Source organism: Gadus morhua, chromosome 9 (genome assembly GCF_902167405.1).
Source record: "Gadus morhua chromosome 9, gadMor3.0, whole genome shotgun sequence".
In the NCBI taxonomy this organism is placed as follows: Eukaryota; Metazoa; Chordata; class Actinopteri; order Gadiformes; family Gadidae; genus Gadus; species Gadus morhua.
This window is the reverse complement of record NC_044056.1, coordinates 14,950,623-14,972,557: the sequence shown is the minus strand read 5'-3', so window position 1 is coordinate 14,972,557 and position 21,935 is coordinate 14,950,623. Positions and strand designations below refer to the sequence as shown.

General features: G+C 44.5%; 1 protein-coding gene across 3 annotated transcripts in view; it reads left to right on the top strand.

The window, feature by feature from the left end:
• The window catches only part of srgap1a (SLIT-ROBO Rho GTPase activating protein 1a), a 74,805-nt gene that overhangs the window by 18,635 nt on the left and 34,235 nt on the right, over nucleotides 1-21,935 (top strand). For all 3 annotated transcript variants that reach the window (XM_030367109.1, XM_030367106.1, XM_030367107.1), the window contains exons 2-4: nucleotides 7,208-7,403; nucleotides 14,219-14,381; nucleotides 19,447-19,509. In XM_030367109.1, coding sequence (XP_030222969.1) covers nucleotides 7,208-7,403; nucleotides 14,219-14,381; nucleotides 19,447-19,509 — 422 coding nt within the window. The remainder of the gene's footprint in view (nucleotides 1-7,207; nucleotides 7,404-14,218; nucleotides 14,382-19,446; nucleotides 19,510-21,935) is intronic.

Genomic DNA, 21,935 nt, shown 5'->3' with positions numbered 1-21,935 from the left:
TTCAGGACATAGCGAATTATCAAAGCGAGCTGATCAACATGTGTGACATCAGGTGTTGAGTCCACAATGATGGAGAAATACTTGCCATCTTTAACTTCCTTTACAATGGCACGCAGAACCTTCTCAGCCATCAGCTGAATAAACTCATCACAAACTGTAGAGGACAGGTAACTGGTATTTCCCCTGCCCTTGTTTCCGTATCTGGCTAGATGTTCTGACAGTAGTGGATCAAAGCGACTAACTAACTCCAAGCATCCCAAAAAGTTCCCATTGTGGGGTGATCCTACTAACTCATCGTCCCCACGGAAGGGCAGTCCTCGCGAAGAAAGAAACTGAATAGTGGCCACTATACGTTTCAAAATGTTGAGCCAGTATGCCCTCTCAGACTCCTGTTGCTGTACTATGTTTGAATCTATGCGTGCATTTTTATTTCCAAGTGATGATAGACTTAGCACAGCAGTGCGATGATCCATACAATTCTCATGTTCATGCAAGCGATTAGCACAGTTTTTCCAGTCATTAAATCCAGTGACAAATTGATTGTCTTTTATACTGAACAACTTGCAGCAGTAACAGAATACACTACCAGTAGACGGTGAGTACACTAACCATTTTCTTGACAGGGTTTCTCCATTTAGCTTTTTTCTAAAGAAATGTTCCTTAGTTAAGCCTCGGTTAATGTCTCCATATTTCCTCTTTGATGCAGAGAAATCTCCAATATTTTGACTGGGATGGTTTCGTGCAAAGTACTCACGCATCCTGTCGTCAATTTGGTCCCACTTTGCAGGATCAGATGGATAGCTGGTCAATACCCTTACCGGGTCTAAAGGCTCCGTCAAAATGATATTGGGCTCACTTTTTCTGGCCGGCTGCTGTTCTTCCATCATTTTGTCATTCTGTGACGGCGCTGATGTTGACGGCGCCACAGCGTCTTCCGCCGCGTCTTCGGGCCGCGTCTCCGGGCCTGGCTCCGGGCCTGGCTCCGGGCCTGGCTGCGGGCCTGGCTCGGCCTCTGGCTCGGCCTCTGGCTCTGCTGACACGAGCAGGTTCACAGCTGTCGGACGGCTGCCCGACAGAAACTTCTGTAAAGCCCCCCGCTGTTTCTTGTTTTGTTCCTCTTCATTTTTTTTCTTTTTACGTTTTGCCGCACCCGAAAGCATCTTGAATGTTAGCTTACTCAAGAAACGTCTAGCTTTATTGTTCCGCTTAGTCTTGACCCGCTGACCTCCCCTCGGACTTAACTGATTGGCGTTAATGTGACGTAACGTTAAGATAAACAACGTCACTTTTTTTAGTTAATTAATATATATTGATATATTATAACTGAAATAAATAGTAGGTAGGACATTTGTATTGGCTATTTAATTTTTTTTTTTTTTTTTTTTTTGTACTTCTGTCTGGGCCCCCCCCCGCCCATCAGGCCCTAGGCACGTGCCTAGTTTGCCTTTGGGTTAATCCGGCTCTGATGATTACTAAACACACTTAAATCGCAGGCAAAAAATATGCTCAGTGTCTCCAACCATAAGTCTATTGAACAGAGAGCCCAAGGCAAACAAACCTCATTCCAATGCTGGATTAAAGTAATATTCCTGTTAGTATAAACCCATGTAGCATACACAGTCCTATGTTTTCCTCTCAGTATTAACTTGTATATTCACGTCTTGGTTTATGTACTACATTTTCTGTTTGTTTGTTTTGTAAGTCGAGTTGCCTTACCTCCGTCCAGTAAAACAAAACAGAAAAACATTAATTGATTGGTGTTAGGCTAAGTACATAAGGCCTATTTATGTTATGCTTTCACACCGCGGATGTGGAGTCAGTAACAGAGTGGGTCGTTGTTAACCAGGGTAGCAGGACCAAGCCCAGGGTTTAGAAATAACACCTGTTGGAAAAGTTTAATTTCTTGCTAATTTGCTCACTTTTCCAGTGTGACCGCTACCTGGCTGACATGATGGTCTTGTGCTTTCCGTGTAAATCATTGGTCTTTTCATTTACTTACATTAACTATCATTTACATTTAGGGCATTTAGGAGACACTTTTATCCAAAGTGACTAACGGTAAGTACATTTGTCAGAAGTATGAGAAACAAATACATCGCTGTCGGTACAGTAAAGATGTTCATAGAACCAAGTGGCAAGCACAGATGCTAGGTTACCACAAATGCTAGGTTAACCCATTCCTCGTATGCACCAAAGATAGTTAGGAAAATACGCTACACAATGCAAAGTACTTTTTTTAAGTGCAAGGATGTACAGCATACAATAAGTGAGTACATTAAGAGCCAGGAAGTACAAACCAAACTGAGTGCATAAGGGCTGTTTTTAGGAAAGTGGGGGGTACGGGAGGAGGCTATGCAGAGTCCAGGTGAACTCTGAACTATCGTAAGGAGTTTAACTCTTATAAGATAGGTTGGCTGTTTTTTTTTATATAATGCAAGAGGCAGCCTTATCCACGTATTTGTTAACAGCCCTGTTTTATCTTCATGTCAGGACCGCCTGTTTTTAATATTCGACCAAAGGCAATTCTGCTTGTTTTTGAAATGCCTTCACACGTGCATGCGCCTTGAATCATCTTCAGCAACCTCATTGCATTCTATGATCGCTACAAAAGGCTGATGAGCGAGACGGGACTGTTAACATCAAACTCCCAAAATGACTCCGGATTTTGTATCCATTCCAAGTTTTCCGCCATGTCAACAAAACGAAGAACGATGTCCCTTTCTTTTCTCATGTTTGTCTCTTACTAAAGTACGATACTTGAAGTACAGCAAGAAATGTAGGTCGCCTCAAAGTTATATACAGAGAGACTCACTATTTGCATTTTCCTGCATAAGCATACTTTGAGCATCTTGTGATGCACCTACTTGTGAAGAGCAGTTCTGGTAATTAAGCACGTTAATTTTTCGTCTCGTTGGGCCTGCGGGGTTCACGGAAGCAAATACACCTGCAAATGTCACAAGTACAGTCAAACTGAACCTAAACAACCTTAAATACCTTAAACTAATGTTCAACACATGCTGCTAATATTGTATCATATTAAATTATCAAAAATATATTGTGGTAAAAAAATTCAGTCATCATAAAGTACAACCTTTTGACCTTTTTCATCATTTTGTCTGCCGTGCACACTCCAGCTCGATGTACAAATTGACACACAATTGTGCTCCCCCCCCACTGAACCACTTTGCTTCACGATGCTCGGATGACATCAGGCATACAAGAGCATAGACCAGAATGGCAACTGTGTAGTACAGAACAGGTCGACTGAATCTGGCCTGTCAGCTTTCTCCATTAGAGTTGCAAAGTTTTGAAACATGATCCCCAGCACCCCAGCACTCTCAAGCACAATCAGATGATGGTCGACCTTCTCAGTTTTAAATCACTTAACCTAAATCATAACTGGAATATTACTCATCATTTAACCATTAATTGCAAAGTACTAAACATAAGACATAAAACATAAAAAAAAGGCAGATAATAGTTTTCAATGGGAAGTGCCCCTGTTGTAATTATATCATTTGATGCCATCATTCTCTTGTGGATATCCCTGCTCAGGGACCTCAGATGAAATATAGCTGTCTAGTTAACTGGTACAGTTGAAACATCAACTTTTGACAAAGTGGATCATAATGTTAAACGACTAACGACCTTAGTCATAGCTCTCTATTGCATTACATATGATGGGTTATGTTCTGATATTGTTTCTCTGTACAAGGGTGTAACACAAGGGTTTGGTTTTGGGTCCACTTTTATTCCCTACATGTATAAATAATCTTTATTGCATGTCAAAATCTTTTTGATTTTAAATTTTTATGCTGATGACACTGACATACTACTGTGTGTCAAGGCCATTGAATTATTGCAAAATGCTTTTACTGTCCTTCAGATTACCAGACTTAAGATGAAACTCATTCTCAATGCAGAGAAGACCAAGCATATCTTGTTAACTCCTCTGTTCACTCTAGGCATAGGCCACAAAGTGTGGCCTATTAACCGTTGTAAATCGCTTTGCGTCCACTGCTGAATGTAAATGTGAATATCAACAACTCACACTTTTCCTGGATCATTTCATTATCCATTTATCAAAAATGAAAATCCAGTGACCCATCTCTCACTGGTATGCAAACGCGTTCCAGTTGTAATTGAAAGCTTGTGCTCTGCAGAAAAACGAAGAGCCCATCCCTGATTGCCTTTTGGATGGTATTTTTACCATGTTGTATCCAGCCTGTCATTGTCGCAATGCCTTGATAAGTAGCACACGGTGATGGCTGAAGACAATGCTGTATCGTCCATTAAGCTAAACTTTAGATTCTGAGAGGCTACAATGGACTGTGTGCAAAGGCTGTCCCCCGCTTTAAGATAATCAAGCAAATTGAATTGCAGGTGTAGAATAATGCATTTTGATCGATTTGGTGCCATCGCTTACGTGTACAGGCAACATCTGCTCTCATAGGAAAGGTTTGTGGATGTGTGACAGTGGTCCGGTTGGTACAGTTTCCACAGAAGCCCAGAATGTCCCTCAAGAGGTCAACAATGTGGGTCGGCACAGCCTCTCTGCTGACAAAGCACTTCCTGTCACAATAGAATAGCCCTATCTAGCAAATTAAACGTGATTCTGGGTTGCAACTTTGGACATATTTGCCTGCATGAATGGGTTATTGGAAGAGTTTTGTGTGGCCTTCAAAGGAGCAGTTGGACAACATCCAAGCTTGAACAAAAGAGCTTTGGTTCCAACCCATGGCCACAAAGACCCAGCGGCGCTCCAACATTGGTCAATATAGCCACTGTGTCCGTTGGTCGGCTGGTTTGTTGGCTTTATAGACCTGCCAAAACCCTGCAGACTAAAGGCAACACATTCTGCAGTATGGTTGTTATCTTACAGTATTGTATCAGTAGAGACCATTATATAATACAAACCACCAAATACATTCAAAGATCAAAAGTAGTGACGCTGGTGTACGGTTTGTTTGACTTCATTTCCAATCACTTTAAGTTGCACAGTGCACAGGTGTATACGCCCCTAAGCCTTCAGTTTGGTGGTGCAAGACAGGGCTTTGATTTGGCAATACTGCGACAGATATCAGGGACGGACTATCCAGATGACCTCACGAGGAATGTGCCATACATAAAGTGTAATATGTGTAATGCATAAAGTAAAGATGTAAAGTCATTAAAGAGCTCATGACTCTAGCGTGCATGCTAGTCATAGTCACCTCATGATCTGCAAGAAATGGTAAACTGCCTACAATAAAAGTAAAGCCGTGTTTCTGAAGTTGGACATTCTGTGAGCTTCTCTGACAAGTAACTTTTCCTGTGGCTTGATCTTGGCACTCAGACAGTGTCTGTATAATGTCTGCCTTTGGAATATTAATGAGTTTCTATGTGCAGCCATGGCTGTAATTGTGTTAAATGATCCGGCCAGCCCCTTGTGTAAACGCAATGCCAGCTTTGCTTTAATCCCCACATCCTCATTGAGTAGCCGGAGATGGCCCCAATTATAGTTTTGCCCTTAAAGACCAGGTACACTTAAGACAATTCTCCTGCTCCATTCAAACCCTCCCCTGCCTGAGCCATCCCTTCCCGCATCTAATGAACTTTCAGAAAGAACTTGACAGGCCACTTCCTCTTATCCTTTATATTCCGATGGTTCTGCCTTACCCACTTTTCTCTTCTTAGTGATCTCTCTTTGTTGTTGTGATGTTGTGTATTTATTTACAGTACATTACACCGTCGTCTATCTTGGGTTAGCGAGGCTGAGAGTGCTGTATGCTTGCCATCTATCAAGATTAAGCGTTGCGGAAATCGCAACCCCCCCCTTCCACTTATTACCCTTTAATATTTCTTCCGGAGTGCCAGAGGCAAAGAACAACCGCTTGGGGTTTGCAGAAACCTAATCAACTATATTTAATAGACCTCATCTAAATTGTAAGGTTATTGAGATTGTGGGTTGCGTTTTGGTTTAATGCTGATTAATGTTTCAGGGTCGCATGGTAATCCACTTTTACATGAGGAACACAAGGGTGCACACACAGACACAGACACAGACACGGACACACAGAGACACAGACAGAAATTGCAGCTTTCATTCTTGTCTGACTGGAAGCGTCCTAATTGAATCAGCACTTGATTGGCCATTAGCTAACCTGCCAAACTGCAGTTGATGCTTTCTGCGCATTGACCTGCCAATGGCCTAATAATATTGGCGAAAGTGTTTGTTTCCATTTCTTCCATTTATCAAATGAGTATCTTCAATCCTTTAATTTAGCATCTTGGAATATGTCAGCACATGCTTCAATATTTTGGCGTGGGTGGCTCAGGTTGAAATCAATGTACACGGTCGGCCACATATTATTAGTAATAAGCAGATTTTATTGTCTTTGTCCTTTTTCGCAAATGGATCCTGCGGATTGTAAGGGGTAATGATGCAGAAGAAAGTGTGCCTGCTGAATTACTTTGTGTTGTTCTGCAAATGGTAGACGTGCAGCGCTCCTGCTCTGCCGGTGGTCGTGTGGCTTTAAATCACCTTATTAATCTGCTTCCCTTACTGAGGATGTCTGGCCCAGGCCGGCCTCCATTAAGAGAAGTCCATTATACAGCCAGAGCACTTTGCAGGAACGTGTGTGTGTGTGTGTGTGTGTGTGTGTGTGTGTGTGTGTGTGTGTGTGTGTGTGTGTGTGTGTGTGTGTGTGTGTGTGTGTGTGTGTGTGTGTGTGTGTGTGTGTGTGTCCTAAATGTTTAGAAGAGTTTATGCCAGTTTCACAACAGAAAGAGTGAGTGTGTTCGTCTTGAGGTTAGGCTTTGCCCTAAGGAAACACTTGAGAGCAGAGCGACTAACAATATTTTGCTGTAGAACACTTAAGTGTACAATGTCTGGTACAGATGTCTTTACCTGCGGCCATTAGAAAACAATAACGAGCCTTATTGGCACTTGGCTTTGTAATGCTGTACTTTGGATCAAATGCGTTGTTTTTCGTTTCTATGTCTTTGAAGAGGGATAATACCAGTGCCTTAGTTACGCGTCTTGTGTGCGCATGAACACAAAATATTTGACAACATCCACCAACACCATGCCGTACATATGGCTATTTGAGAATCAATACATTTGTAGTTTTTCAATATGTTGTGGATTCTCCCCTTGTGCAGAAGCCAACCCTTTACAGAGGATATACATTCTAACCATGTCCTGTCCTGTGCTCCGTCTCCTCAGAGATCCGGGCCCAGCTGGTGGAGCAGCAGAAATGTCTGGACCAGCAGACAGACATGAGGGTCCAGCTGCTGCAGGACCTCCAGGACTTCTTCCGGAAGAAGTCTGAGATCGAGATGGAATATTCTAGAAACCTGGAGAAACTGGCCGAGCGCTTCATGGCCAAAACGCGAAGCACCAAAGACCACCAGCAATACAAGTAAGGAGACCTTAGTCCAATTGTCGCTCCTACAAGTACTCCTAACTTGTTTATCAATGTGTGTTTTGTTTTATAGGGTGCATTTGAATATAGACTTTCGTCATCAGTTTAGTTGCCATATCCTTTCCCTGTATCTATCTGTCGTCTGCCTTGGCTCTTGTTTAATAGTCACAGTGCCTTCGGTCCTGGTCTGTTTCGCATAAAAGCCTTCTCATTGTCTGTACCGCCCAATTCTTATGAATCCTCTTGCATTGGGGAAGCTAAATAGAATTCACATTTGATGTAATTACATAGATAGGATCTTTCTGCATTGGATAATACATTTTAATGATTATATTGCCGATGCAATCATTCAGTCTTGGTTTCATATGGAAAGTTGGTGGGGAACCGCGACCTGGAGCTTAGGATGGCCGTTTGTTTCTATTGTATTCAGATAAACACAGATTCCATACATGAGACTTGGTTTCTAAAGGCTAGTCTCTTTGCCTTTTCCATTAATTTCCTCCTTGAAACCAGTAGAATCCGAAATCAATGGATAATCCCACTGCATACCAATACTTGGTATAGATAAAAAAAAATAAAAGAAGTAAAGAAAGTCAATTGAAATATTGAAATTTGATATCTGTATTACACCTGGGGCTGAAGTTATCCCTTGAGTAATGAGTGTAGGCTACATTCAAATATTGTGGGACAGCTGACAGCCCATCTCTCAGCAACCTGGTTGTGTTTCAGCAAGAAATGGGACTGGGGAGTTTTGGATCTCCCTGGGAGAGACACTGATACCCCCATGCAGGGCTGCTTATACCTAGGAGGTCTTCAGTTGTCAAGACCTACAGAGAAACCATATCTTCTGCAGATCTCAGGCAAAAACTCGATTACATTCATTCATTCATTAGTGGATACTTTTTTTTTGTTTAATTATTTAACATCAAGTTGCATGTTGTTACCAGAGACCAAATATTCCGTTTTCTAAATCTTTCACACTGGAACGGTTTGTTATTTTTACTTGAGAAATGACAAACTAAATCACGAGTCAATAGAAAGTGAGTGCATGTCGCTAATCATTTGAGCATTGATGAGGGATCCCTTCGTCTTGCTGTCTCTCCCTTCCCTTCCCTCTGTCTGTTCTTGTCTATTTAATGTTGTATTCCGTGCACATCGCTCCCTTACTCCAGCGCTCTCCACATGGGGCATCACAGCATGGCTCCGCCAGCTTTTTCCAGGATGTTGATACACCGTTGAGTCCGCTGCACTTGGTGGCCTCGTTTCGCTGTAGGAGAACGCTCACGGAAAGAGCAACCATTAGCATATTGTTTGAACATGCGCTGGAGTGAACTTTTTTCCTTTTCCTCTACCCAAAGTCTGCGTGCGTGCGTGCGTGTGTGTGTGTGCGTGTGTGTGTGTGTGTCCTTCTTCCTGAATAGACTGTTGTGTATTTAGGAAATATTAAGATGATTAACGTCTAGTATGTTGCCCACATTCATGCAGTTGTTTTTGTTGGACTCAGTGGTGCATCAAGAGGTTTAATTGTATTCATTGCGGCTCTAGCAAAAATCCACTGTGGTAGGGGTAAGAAAAATAATCGATTCTTCAATGCATCTCGTTTCTCTCTCTCCGTTTCGATGCAGATTAATAATCGGAAATGTCGCCTGCTGCAACATTCTGTTCGCCAGAGAGGGATAATTTTAGTAATTTTAAAATTATTTAATTTATCTTCAGTGTGTATTGGCCAATCTGATTTGTCTTGACATGATTGTGATTCAGCCTACGCATAGCATGCACGCAAACCCATGTGCAATTGTTCCAAGAAAGTCATATTTTTTACAAAAGCTTTTTCTCTAATAAAATATGAGATAAGTTAATTCATCTGTTGATGTCTTTAATGATCATCACAAAAGTAGGAAGTGATTAGAAAACTCTGAGTAGCAACATGATTTTGTAAATCACGCATGGAAATTAACATAAAAAAAATTGTTGCATCGATAATCGTTTTAGAATCGAATCGTTGACCTCATAATCGGAATCAAATCGTGAGGTGCCAAGAGATTCCCACCCCTAGTGTGTGGCAAGTAATTTGGACTAAGCTGCAGTAATGAGTTGGCATTAAAAAAAAGTGCAGCTAATTCGCTAACCTATTAACTTAGACTTAATAGCCTTAAATTGGAAGCACCCTGATAGCGGGGAACTACCGCTGTAAAGGCTGTATGTCAGCAGTGGGATGTTTTGTTAAGTTTAAGTCTCAGCTTAAACGTGAAAAGCTAAGTATTTCATGTTCTATTATTCGTATAGCATTAAAGTCAAAGTAAATATAGTTATTTTTCCAAACCTATCCATGTTTAGTTATAGTGAGACTTATTTGAGAAAGGAAAGCTGCTGATAGGGCACCGGGGATGGATAAGGAGAAGGTGTGGGAGCAGTTCCTCTTTTGGATGTATTCCTCTGGTGACCAAAGCAATGTGGATGCCCTAGGAATTAGTCTTGGGTGTTTTGGGGATACAACAGGAATTGACAGACAAGACAAGCCAGACAAGCTTTGTCAGCAAGAGTAACGATGAGCTAACCGCACCATAATAGGTGGTTTCGTGTGTATATGACTTGTATTAACAAAGACATTGTATTCTGAAGTCCCTCAAATGTTCTTTGCTGAATACAGCAGGCACAGCAAATGCTGATACTCTATACCCAAAGGTGTTTTTTCTATGTGACCTAACAAAAACAAAGCATTCATGTAATGGATAGCGGGCTATCTATTTGAGGTCAGTGACCAAGGTTGCGTGACCAATTATGGAAAACGTGCACACAAAATAGGGATCAAACCCAAATGTGCAGATTGGATTTGGTCACGGTTAAAAAAAGACTTGCCTTAACTGCTCTGGTCATATCGGGGTATCCCCATGCCTAGCCCACATGTCATCAGGTCGAACAGCGACACTCAATCAAACGTAAAAACAGTTTTTAGTCTATATGAATGAACTGCAATGCTACCTCCTTTTCAAACCTCGCACAAACCACCCAACAAACCTGCGAATGTACCTACAGCTCTTTGAGTCACAGTCCAGTCCACCCACCCCCAGCCCCCGCCCAATGCCATTGAAGAGAACAACGGCCGAAACCACGAGGCGCACATTTCTCGTCAGTGCTGTTTACTGCACATCACCCAGTGCAACCCGGTGCACAATGGCTTTGCAGCGCTAGCAAAGCAAACACACTCGCACACAGACGGGCGCATAGTTGACACGCACAGTGAGACCTTATGCAGTGTGCTATCCAGAGTTTGTTCAGGGTGGGACAGAAGAATGGCGTGCAGGGGAATAATTCAATTATCGATGTTGTCAAAGCCTGCCCTGGTGGCGTCTTGAATAGACACACTGTTCGTCGAGAATAAAGTGTCTGGGTGAAGGACATTCTGTTACCTCCCGAAGGCTGCAGACCAAATCAGGCGCCGCAGCCAAAGCCCCCAGTTCAACTGTTCAGTTGAATGAATGAGTTGAACTTTTGGGATAAACGCATCCCAATGTCACGTGATTGGCCAACACATACTGGCGTTCAGACCTGAAGACGCCGATTGGATGGGGAACCTTGTTTAACGTGTAGCATTAGCATTGTACATTGTGCATTATACATTCTGCTGTTTACCGAGCAACCGTGGAGACGGGAGAGACCGTGGAGACGCTCCGGTCGCCGTGTTGTCCTTTCCGGAGCTGTACAACCCTGCCGTGAGGGAGTACACAACATGACGTCACATAAATGGGCCATGAAGTGAGCTTACCCAGCAGTCTGTGCTTAGGGCCGCAATGAGGGATTTGGTCTGAAGGAAGCCCAACGATGTTCATGCACCTGTTTTCAAGATCTAAGCCGTATCTCTGGCTAGGCCCACAACATACCAGATTCCTGCAAAATGCAAGCAGTTGTATTTAGTGTTTGTTGACAAAAATCCTCTGCCCAAATTCCAATTTCGGCTGCAGCTGTATCTAGTTCATACTGAAACACAGTGTAGAATCTTCTATGAAAAATATAGAATCTTCTATTTATAACCCACATCTGAGACAAATGCTACGTTCTTGGTCTTAAGGAAACTGAGGAGTATAATGCCATATGTTCATTTTTTAAGTAATCTAACCCACATGCTGGAAGTGATAAAACAGTAGCGTGCAATCAAGTGTTATCTGTGAAGCACAAATAGAAAATAGTTGAAAATGTTTTTTTGTTTTTATACACAGCACGCTGAAGAGCTTGGTATCTCGTATTGTGCAATCCTTCACTTTCAAAGTTTCATCAATATATTTGTGAAAAGGATTATGGACACGCATAAAAGCAGTGCTCTGTTGGTGGATCTCTCAGTCTGACACGGTTCTCCTTCTGGCTGCAGAGGAAACGATGACTTTGAGAACACTTCCCGTCATTATGATTCCCCGAAGTCATTGTGATCGCAGTGTCACTCTTCCTTCCACCCCAATAACAAGCCTGGCTCTCTCTCCTTCCTCCTCAACCGCTCTGCTTTCCCCTGGTCCGGTCTAGCAAGGCTTCCTTTTGAATCAGATCACAAAGACTCTGTTGGGAACCACTGGTGTTTATTAGAGGGAATTCTCTGAGAAATCCTCGCATTTCTGCCCAGGGGTGTCTCAAGCAGAGAACCTACTTTGGGAAGATGTATTTGGTTCTTCCTTCGAAATTAGAATGTTATGATTTCCAAGTCACGGGTAGAGTTTTGCAGTCTGAGGCGTTTATTTCTATGTCATCTTAACCTCATGTGACAAAAACCTGAGGACGAAACGTTGTGCAGATTGTCTGGTGTTTTCCTAGCAAGTCAAACAATCAGATGCATTATGTTCTCAGGGCAGTGTCCTGCCTCATTGCTATGCTTGTGTCAAGCAGATCATCAGTCATTCAAATGCTTACTGTAATCACATTGTTTCATTGCCACTGTCCAAAATACAAATCCTCAGTGAGGCAAAGATCTATATATCTTTTAGTAGACTTCACATGTCCCTTCTTACTTGGTAGGTCAACCTTATTTTTAAGGACCAACTTCATGCACACATGAATTATTAACTGCAGCATTCTTTATTTACTTGCATACTTACTGACCTATGCTGTCCCTATATTAATTCATATCCAGTTGAAGTATCGAGGCGTTAAAGGCTCATGAAAACGGGGCACTCCATCGATGTGCTGGTCAGCTTTTAGACAACATTCCCGGACAATACACAACATTTCCTAAATATTAGAAACTTCTGCTGCTTGCGTCACGCAAGGTTTGCTTCCTGTTTTCGTGTAACATGACTGGCGGGGTGTGTGTCTGTCTGTCTGTCTGTCTGTGTGTTGTTGTCCGTTAGGTTGTTGTCAATTTAGCAGAACACTGTGAACTAGTTCAAGGCTGGGTCTCCTTTCCCGCCCAGACAGAGTGCAGAGTTTCACCTGTCATGTTGACATGCGTTGCCTGTCTCGGCCAGCTGACCTTGGGACAGATGGAGGGGTGGTGGGGGGGGGGGGGGGGGAGGAGGTACAGAGGCAAAGTGTCCAAACGTTTTCCGGCAGCCTCGTCCCAGACCCCATTTCTGAAGCGGAGGTGGGCACACTGACACACGCTCACATATTTGTTGGATTTTAGCGGGCAGGAGGAATGTTACGGAGCATGCCAGAGGAAGTCGGCCTGCGGGCCTTTTGCTTACTCAGGGCCCCAGCTCGGCTCAGCCCGGCCTGGACAATGTCCTGCAGTCAGCCCGGCCTTCACAATGTCCTACAGTCTGCCCTGCAGCAGGCTCAGGAAGCAGCAGCGACGTGGATCAGTCTGTTGCTCTGTGTTTTCTTTTTTCTTTCTCTCGCAGCAGTGCTTTCTGCTTATCTCCATTTTTTTTTTAAATATATATATATATATATATATATATATATATTTATTTTTGGTTTCATAACACAGTCTCTCTAAAGTTTGCTCGTGAGTTACTCTGCTATGTACTTAAGGCTGGTGCTCTCAGCTGGTTGCCGGCAGCAAATCATCTCAGGCTTAGAACATTCCTAGAACCGTGCCCCAGAAACGTCACCCGTGCACTGTGTGTGAGCGGTGCGCAAGTTGAATATCTGCTCAGAGTAATTCATCTGGACTGCGCTGTAGATCAAGATATTTTTAGGCGTAGAGACCGGCAAAATATAGGCCATTTGACTACTAGGGAGTCTTCAGAGGTGTAATACGTTTGTGATAGCCACTGATTCACTCTAAGTATTCTAATTGCTCGCCAGGTATGGACTGCTGAGATGAAGGCTAGCTCTGGTCGTCACCTCTGTGCTAAGCCGACTTGGATATTGCAGTTTTAGAGCACAAGTGTCCATATTTAGTCCCTGTGCCGTTTGAAAAGCGGCCAACCTATTATAGCATCGGCCCTGCTCCCCAAAGCCACGTCTATTTCACCTTGACCCATGGTGCTTGATCTCACTACCTCTACTCCTAGAGGGACCCCGATGGGACGGCGAAAGGTATATTTTCCTAGTGACCTTCATTGTGGCAGGGGCGGCAGTAGCTCAGGAGGTGGAGCTGGTTAGCTGGTAAACGCAAGGTTGCTAGTTCGATCCCTGACTCCTCTTAGCTGAGTGTCGAGGAGTAACGGAGCAAGACACCCTACCCGACTACTCCCGACGAGCTGGCTGTCGCCTTGCATGGTAGACTCAACTGTTGGTGTGTGAATGTGAGCATGAATGGGTGAATGTCAGGCAATATTGTCAAGCGCTTTGGATAAAAGCGCTTTATAAAGGCAGTCCATTTACCAATTGTGTAACAGAGGGAAATGGTTAAACTGACGGCCAAACTCGTCTTGTTTCAGGAAAGACCAGAACCTGCTGTCCCCAGTGAACTGCTGGTACCTGCTGCTGAACCAAGTGAGGAGGGAGAGCAAGGATCACGCCACGCTCAGCGACATCTACCTCAACAACGTCATCATGAGGTTCATGCAGGTCAGCGAGGACTCCACACGGCTTCTCAAAAAGGTGAGACTGTTTGGCCCGTCTCTTGGTCTTTGCCACTGGGTACTTTAAAGGGATTTCTTTAGAGAACATCAAAATACGTAAAATAGACCACGACCGATTTATAGCCTCACAGATATATCGGCATCGGTAGATATGCGCAGATATGAAATGGTGCATTAACCAAGCACATCTACGTAAACACCTAACCCTAACCCTAACAGTTTTACATCATGGTGTGAAGGTTAGTAGCTCTTCCCCATACTACAGGTAACTGGTTCCTTTAGCTCATGGTTCTAATGCGATGTCGCTGTGGCCCAAAGCATTGCTGGAGGGAGAGCAGCAAGTCCCAGGGAATTGCCCTACCCCCAGGGTACCACTTTATACATATATATATATATAAATATATATCTCTCTCTCTCTCTCTCTCTATATCTATATCTATATCTATATCTATATATATATATATATATATATATATATATATATATATCTCCACACACACGTAGGTACGTGTGTGTATAAATACTTTAAATATCGGCCGATGTGATAATCTTGGTACATTTTTACTCCATGCATCGGTCGGGCTCGTTAAACGGCCGTAACACTTCACACTTCAAGAGATGTGTCCACAACAGACCTGCTGAATATCTTCTAAGGACAATATGTACTATTATGTGAGTGGCCGGGCTTATCCACGTGGATGACACTAAGCGGTCACCTGCTTGGCTGCGTAGCCAGGAGGGAAAATAGAGTCCACCCATTAAAACGGCAATAAGAAATAGAAGGAACTGTAAAAATTTGGCCTCAATTGTCCAGCGGCCCCCACTTTTCTATAGCCTTGTCTTCCTTCCTAAGTCAAGTTGTTGCTCTAGAGAGGAGGGTATATTTAGAGTTGAGCTGTGACGCATTTCCCCCAAGTCATGTTGCAATCAGATGATGTGGAGGAGCTCACCGCATCTCTGATCACAGCTCCCACCAGTAATGCCTCCACCGAACCATCTGAAAGGCTGTGCCCTCGTGACCCAAAGCCAAGACACCGCTGCCGGGTCCGCCACAAAGACGACAACTCCCAAACAGATTATGTGCTCCCACGCACTGCAGGCCCAAATTACAAAGCAACGGCTCCAGAGGATGGCTTCTGCGTCCATTTGAGCGAGGCTATGTTTAACTCCTCATTCGTCCACAAGTTTTCCCCCTGTCTTTGTTTCATTTTTCATCGTACATTTTTTTATCTAATCTTTCTTCTGGTCCCCCTCCGTTCTAAAAAAAAAAAGGCTCATCATCCTTTTCTTTCATTCCTACTTAAAGACTTTAAGTGACACGTTAACTCGTGTCACTTCGAAAGTCTTGCATTTCTCCGAACTGATTACCATCTCCTGATAGTTTGTGGTTCTGACTTTGAGCATTCGGTGAAGAAATGGTCTCCATTACTCCTGAGACACACACACACACACACACACACACACACACACACACACACACACACACACACACACACACACACACACACACACACACACACAGGAAGTCCCAGCCATCCTTGCCCTTTGATAGTGGTTGAAGGGTCCTAGTTGTACTAATGAGGCCAGATGTGAAACAGACAGCGTCTTTACAGACGTCTTCTGTGACACCAACCCACCCCGAGTTGACGATCATAATTATAGCCCTGCTTTTCCCTCTCTCGTATGTTTTCCTGCAGTATAGTATTTTCCCTCATGTTTGCGTATAAATCCTGGTGCTGCACATTCCAGCCGCCCCAACTCCCGCCCATGTATCCATCTTTCCGCCCTTCCCAAGGCAGTGCTATCGTGCCATCTCTGTGACATCCTGCTACAATCACACAATGCCCTGAACTCTGCCCTTTTTGAAAGTTACAGCAACTGCCCCCCCCCCCCCCCCCCCTCCCCCAACGCCCCATGTATCCAGGTGACATTTTGTAGACACGCATATTAGCACGATGGGGGGTCCGGGTTCCCAGCGGCCCCCCCACCGAAACACCCCTCACCCTGTAATCACAGCACCGCCGAGCTCTTTGATCTGCACAAAGGCCGCTGTAACGAGCGAAAACAAGACGGTGTCTCCTAATGTTACGTGACTTAGCTCACTGCTCGGTTGGGGGGGGGGGGGCACTCCGTAGTCATGCTTCCAGGGAAATCACACGAAGGAATGCTGTGTTGAACCCCCCCCCATTCCCTTGATATTCTCTGACCTCAGCCTGTGTGGTTGGGACCGTAGACGTTGCGGTGGTGAATACAGGATACCATCCGGGGTGGTGCTAATAGCCCACCTGCCATCGCCCTCTCAGCCCTCGCATCGTTAAAGATGACACGTTCCTTTTCACGCTTGTTTTTTTTTCTTGCCAGAATCTAAAAAGTATCTTCTCTTTTTTAATGGTCTGAGAGATCTTCTCACATGGATTTAGTTTGTATTATTTATAGGGGCCAGCTTTTTGTTTTATTTATGGCTTTCTGCAGCTACAGCGCCATGGTAGCTTTTCCGAGGCTTAACAGAGCCTTGACTTCCCCTGTCAGACGGAGCACGCGCTTCCTGGTGTTGTACAGTTCCCGTTGGTCCTGATGTCACAGGACGTCGGGGAGTATGCTGGCTAAAGCTAGAACAAAATGGCCCCCATCGGTCAGAGGACGGACGGGACTTGTTGTCTCGACGATGGCTGGTATTGGTCTTGTCTTTCAAGAGCTCTCTGGCACCGAGGTGCACGTGTTCAGGCAGAGGCACGCGTTTGTATGTTGTTATTGTTGTGTATCGGTCGTATTGTATGCACAAGGATTAGTCTACGTCTCTGGCTGCTTGCCCCCCCCCCCCCCCTCCCCCCAGTCAAAGAAGAACCGTGCACTTTGTTCCACCCCGCTCCTCTTTGACTTGTCGGATCTCTTAAATGTGGTAAGATGACATGAGCTTCAAAGTGTCTGATCCCTAAAGATCCTCAATTTAATGATACGGTTTCAGGGGAAAAAAACGCCCAAAGTCGCATGCAAAACCAATACAAACACCAAGTGACCTCTTGGGGAATTCTTCAAAATGACACCAAGCGGTGGTTGCACTGCCCAGCATTTAACCGTCAATACACCGCCTCAAGGGGGTTCCGTATGTGTCTTAGCGTTGGATGAGCTATGAAAGGAGAGATGCTCTGAAGCAACAACTCAAGTGGATCTTCAGGGCCGTGTCAGTTTTTGTTTTAAGTGTTATCCGCCGAGATCTGTCTTCAATGAGGCACGTCTCCTCCCGTTCTCGGTTCGTCTCGTTTCCTCCCTCCTCACTCCTGTCTTCGGATTAGTTAAGGCGTGTCTCCTCGCTGTGTGGTCCGTGAGGGCGGCTCCTCGGCGGGCCGGCGACCACTTCCAAGTGTTCTCCCAGCGAGACGGAGGGGCAAGAGAGAGCTGACAGGCGGTCCATCTGACAGTGGGTGGTGGGAGGGGGGGGGGGGTGTCCAAATAGAGCTCCCCTCCAGAGCTGGGGGGGGGGGGGCTTAAGTAAATGTCAAACGTTAACTTTGTTGCAGCAGTTTCAGTCGAAGTGGTATTCCTCCTCCGATCGGGAGGAAAAGGGATTGCGTAAGAGACTAGATTGAAATTGTAAAACGAAAGATGATAGGGCTATTTTCGCCAGTAGCGTTGAGCTACGCCTGTTGATCTAAGCTTAAAGGCTTTTCTTGACCTGTGATACGCCCCTTGATGCTCAGCGGCTAGCCGGCAGCACAGGAGTTGGCAGCAGGGTGCTAAGGATTGCCCAGGCTACCTGGTGTAACCTTGCTCTAATTCGGGAAACCTACCTTGCAGCCGTTCACAGAGAACGTAATCCTCTTACCTCTGAATGCGCACAGGCAGGGCCAACTCTCACCACCTGCCCTTCAGCCCAATTCAGTGATTCACGTCGAACCATTGCTTGGACGGTCGATTTTCAGACCTTGGTGCTTAGTCACATTTTCAGAATAGGATTCTTTATCAGTGCAGATGTGTTTTGGGATGCAGTGTTCAGAGAGTACAACTCTTTGCAAACCCCGGCGCTACTTTTATTATTGTATTATGCCTCCACTGGTGCACTATGGTTGTTCGTTGTTGCTTTAGTTCACATATGTGAATCAACCTGGATCCGTCAGGTTTGTGACCTCAATAGTGGCGCTTCCTTGTGGCCCACACCCACAGGAAACCGCAGATGTGCAGGGCTTTACGGTCTTGCAAATCCTGCAACTCTCAAGTCATAAAAGGCCTTCCCAGACAGAGCGGTGGCCACTCAAAATGGATTGTGATTCTGGGCTATTGTATGGGATGTAATACAATTCTGACAAAGACACTTTGTATATTTAACCTCATCCCATCCATTATTTTTTTCTTGAACTTGAATGCTTTTACTGGAAATCAGCCAATGACCTTATCCTGCAAACGTATGCACCAGCTGTCTCACTCAGAACAATGAGAAGACCACTTTGGGTAACACTAGAGCGCCTTTGTATTTGGTCTGTTCACAGCATACTGCTGAGAACATGAGTACACTATTCCAAGGATCAGATACAATGGACAATAATTACTTTACAGACAGCCTCTGAGTGCCGATGTAATATTCAATATCATCCAGGATGCACTGTCGACCGATCCAAAAATCCATTGGCCTTTCCCCTAACCTTGTGAACATGTGATATGCAGGTCAGCCCCAGAGAAATGTAAGCACTGTACTGTGAAAATGTATATATATCAAGAAAAGTTCAACCTATCGTACTGCATGTTTCATGTTTCATTCCACATCATAGGAGTCGTTTAACAAGCCGTCTATCTGATAGTATTACTAAGGTCAGCCTTATAGCACGGCTGATTAAATAAACATATATCTGGGGTTCACTCACGTGGGGTTGGGCAGATAATCTGTTAAGCACATGCGGGCAATGAAACTCGAGCCCTGTGTGATAATGTCATTGAATATACCTTTTATGGAACTGGACCACATTTCATACCGCACACAAGTGGTTGGGAACAATCTTTTCCAGTATTCCTCATGACTACATAAAGTAATTGTTGTTCTCGTCGTGCCTGGCTAATGGGTTTTTCTTCCCTTCTTTGTGTTTATTTTACAGACTAAAGAAATCACCTTCCAACTACAGGAGGATTTAATGAAGGTCCTAAATGAGCTTTACACAGTAAGTAGTAGTGGCTTCCTTAATTCTATTTTACTTATTATGCTGCACTTCCTGCTGATGCTGAAACCTCTATTAATGCTCTGGATCTTGCTCAAATGTTATGTTAAATGTTAAAAGGTTTTGTTCGCCCTATCTTTTGAAGCTTCTTTCAAGCCCTCCATACCAGAGTTTTCCTTGATAAACATGGTGATTACCTTCACACTGTCTATTAAAGACTTAACTGGGCTCACCAAAGCCTTATAGGGTAACCAGTTTATATGTTGGCTGTGTTTTGAGTAAATGTCCCCTTTGGGCTCTATATCTAGATTTCCAAGCAGCATGGAATTATGTGTCTAGAAATCTATGTATGTATCGATCCATCCATATTATTATCCATTCGATCCCACTGGGTCAGTTTGCAGCATGCATGCTGTGTTGAACTGGTTTATAACCTTCTATAGCATTCAGAAGGAGTGGGAGTTGTTCAAAACCCAACAATTGGGCATGTCACATCAGTAGCATATTCAAAGAGGCATTAACAGTGTGAATGCTAGATGTGCATCCATTAGTTTGAGCGTCTGGAAGCTGAGCTGGGTGTGGCGGAGGTACCATTAAACCCAACACATTTCCACGTGTTGGCCTCTCCATGCATGCAGGTCTCCACAGGGGATATTACAGCAGGGATGGGTTTGACAGCTCACCTTCACTTGCGGAAGGGAGTGAGTGTAATTTGCCCTTCCTAGAAACTGTGTCTGTGTGTGTGTGTGTGTGTGTGTGTGTGTACAGTCTCAGCTTAGGTTTGCTATATAGAGTCACACTAGCAGATGAAAACCCTCGGCCTTCCACCGGCTCCGAGCTCGAGACGCGTGTGACTCGGGCTCAATACGTGTCACTCCCTTAACCGCACCCCCACACAGATTTGACCTTGTTTGGCCTCTGAAAACACACACACACACACATGCGCGCGTGCCTGGTGTGTGCGAGTCACCATTGCATCAGAAAAGCCACAGGTCCTTTGTGGGTCACCGCCAGTTAAAATACAGCCCTGATCCAGCTCTAAATGTGTCCTTCTAAAACGAGCAAAGCAAACACTCGCCGGCCGTCGCCTGCAGACGAGCCGGGGCAGAGCTGACGACAGGCCCCAGGGTCATCCACCCGGAGATCCACCCACTCTGGGGTTCGGTAGTGACCCCGGACCGAAGAACGGGACCTTCTCTCAAACAAGTTTGGTTCGATTTTTTCATCCACACAAAAAGGAGGCCCAACCCTAGCCCAACATGAGGGGGGAAACAGGGTTGGACGATGAGGTGGGCGGGGTTTGGGCTTTCGTGTAGACAAGTGTGGATTGAAAATAAACAACAGTGAGGCTGGAATAACCAGGACTTGGTTCATTCCAGGTTAAACCACCGGCAGACTGGCCTTGCCTGTTTGCGATTGTGTATTTTTGCAGCAGACAAGGCGACCATACTTGTTCAATGTGTGTTATGTGGGACCGAACGCTGCAAAGCCTTCCTCTATAAACGCCTCAGGAACTCATTTTAGACAAGGAAACAAACGTCAACCCTGCCTGAAACCATCTCACTGCAGCCATTATCTTTTGTTCAAAGTGTGATTTTTGGTGTGTCCTCGGACCAAATTGTTTTACGGAGCAACACGAGTCCCAGGTTAGATTGAGCCGTCAGCGGCAGGGTTTTATTATTTTTTGAATTATTCGTCATACACTTGCTAAAATTGTTCAAAAAGTGATGGGTGCAGTGAGTAAGAAACATGGTGTCAATCTGTTAAATAGAACAATTTCAGTTAATTAATATAGTGTTAACATGTTTTCTAATTGATAATTTTAGAGAACTGTGCCGTTTTAAAACCAATGAACGAATCATTCTCCTATCCTTCCCTTTCCAACGGCCTTCCTCCTCCTTAGGCACACTGACTGCTCCAACTTTCTTTGCTTTTCCCATCTTCTCTGTAGGCTTCTCATGAGGTTTTTATTCTGCTGTATATCTCCCGTTTGCCCGCTAGCCTACCACCACTGGAGCTTACAGATGCATCATCCTGTATTTTTAAAGCCTTGCAGAGTCCTCTTCGTAACAGTTCTGTGTCAAGGCCCGGGTCTGTGTGTTCTCTGCCCGGATCGCTGTCCCCTGTTCGCTTAATGATTCATCTCTTAACGCAACGGCTCTCCCCCGGTGCCTGGCCGCCTTCCGTTGGGTTTGTGGCGATGAGCTGGATTTAGAAGTTTTGAAGCATATTGCTCATTCAAAACCACATTGTTTGCGTTGTATGCTACCTTCTATGCGGCGGCTGAGTCACATCGTAATGGAATCATCAACTTTGGGCTAATCACAGACTCTCCTCTCCCCCCAACACGCACACACGCGCACACACACACGCACACACACGCATTTCCCAGACGTGTGTCTAATGATAATGAGTCAATTCTCAGGAAG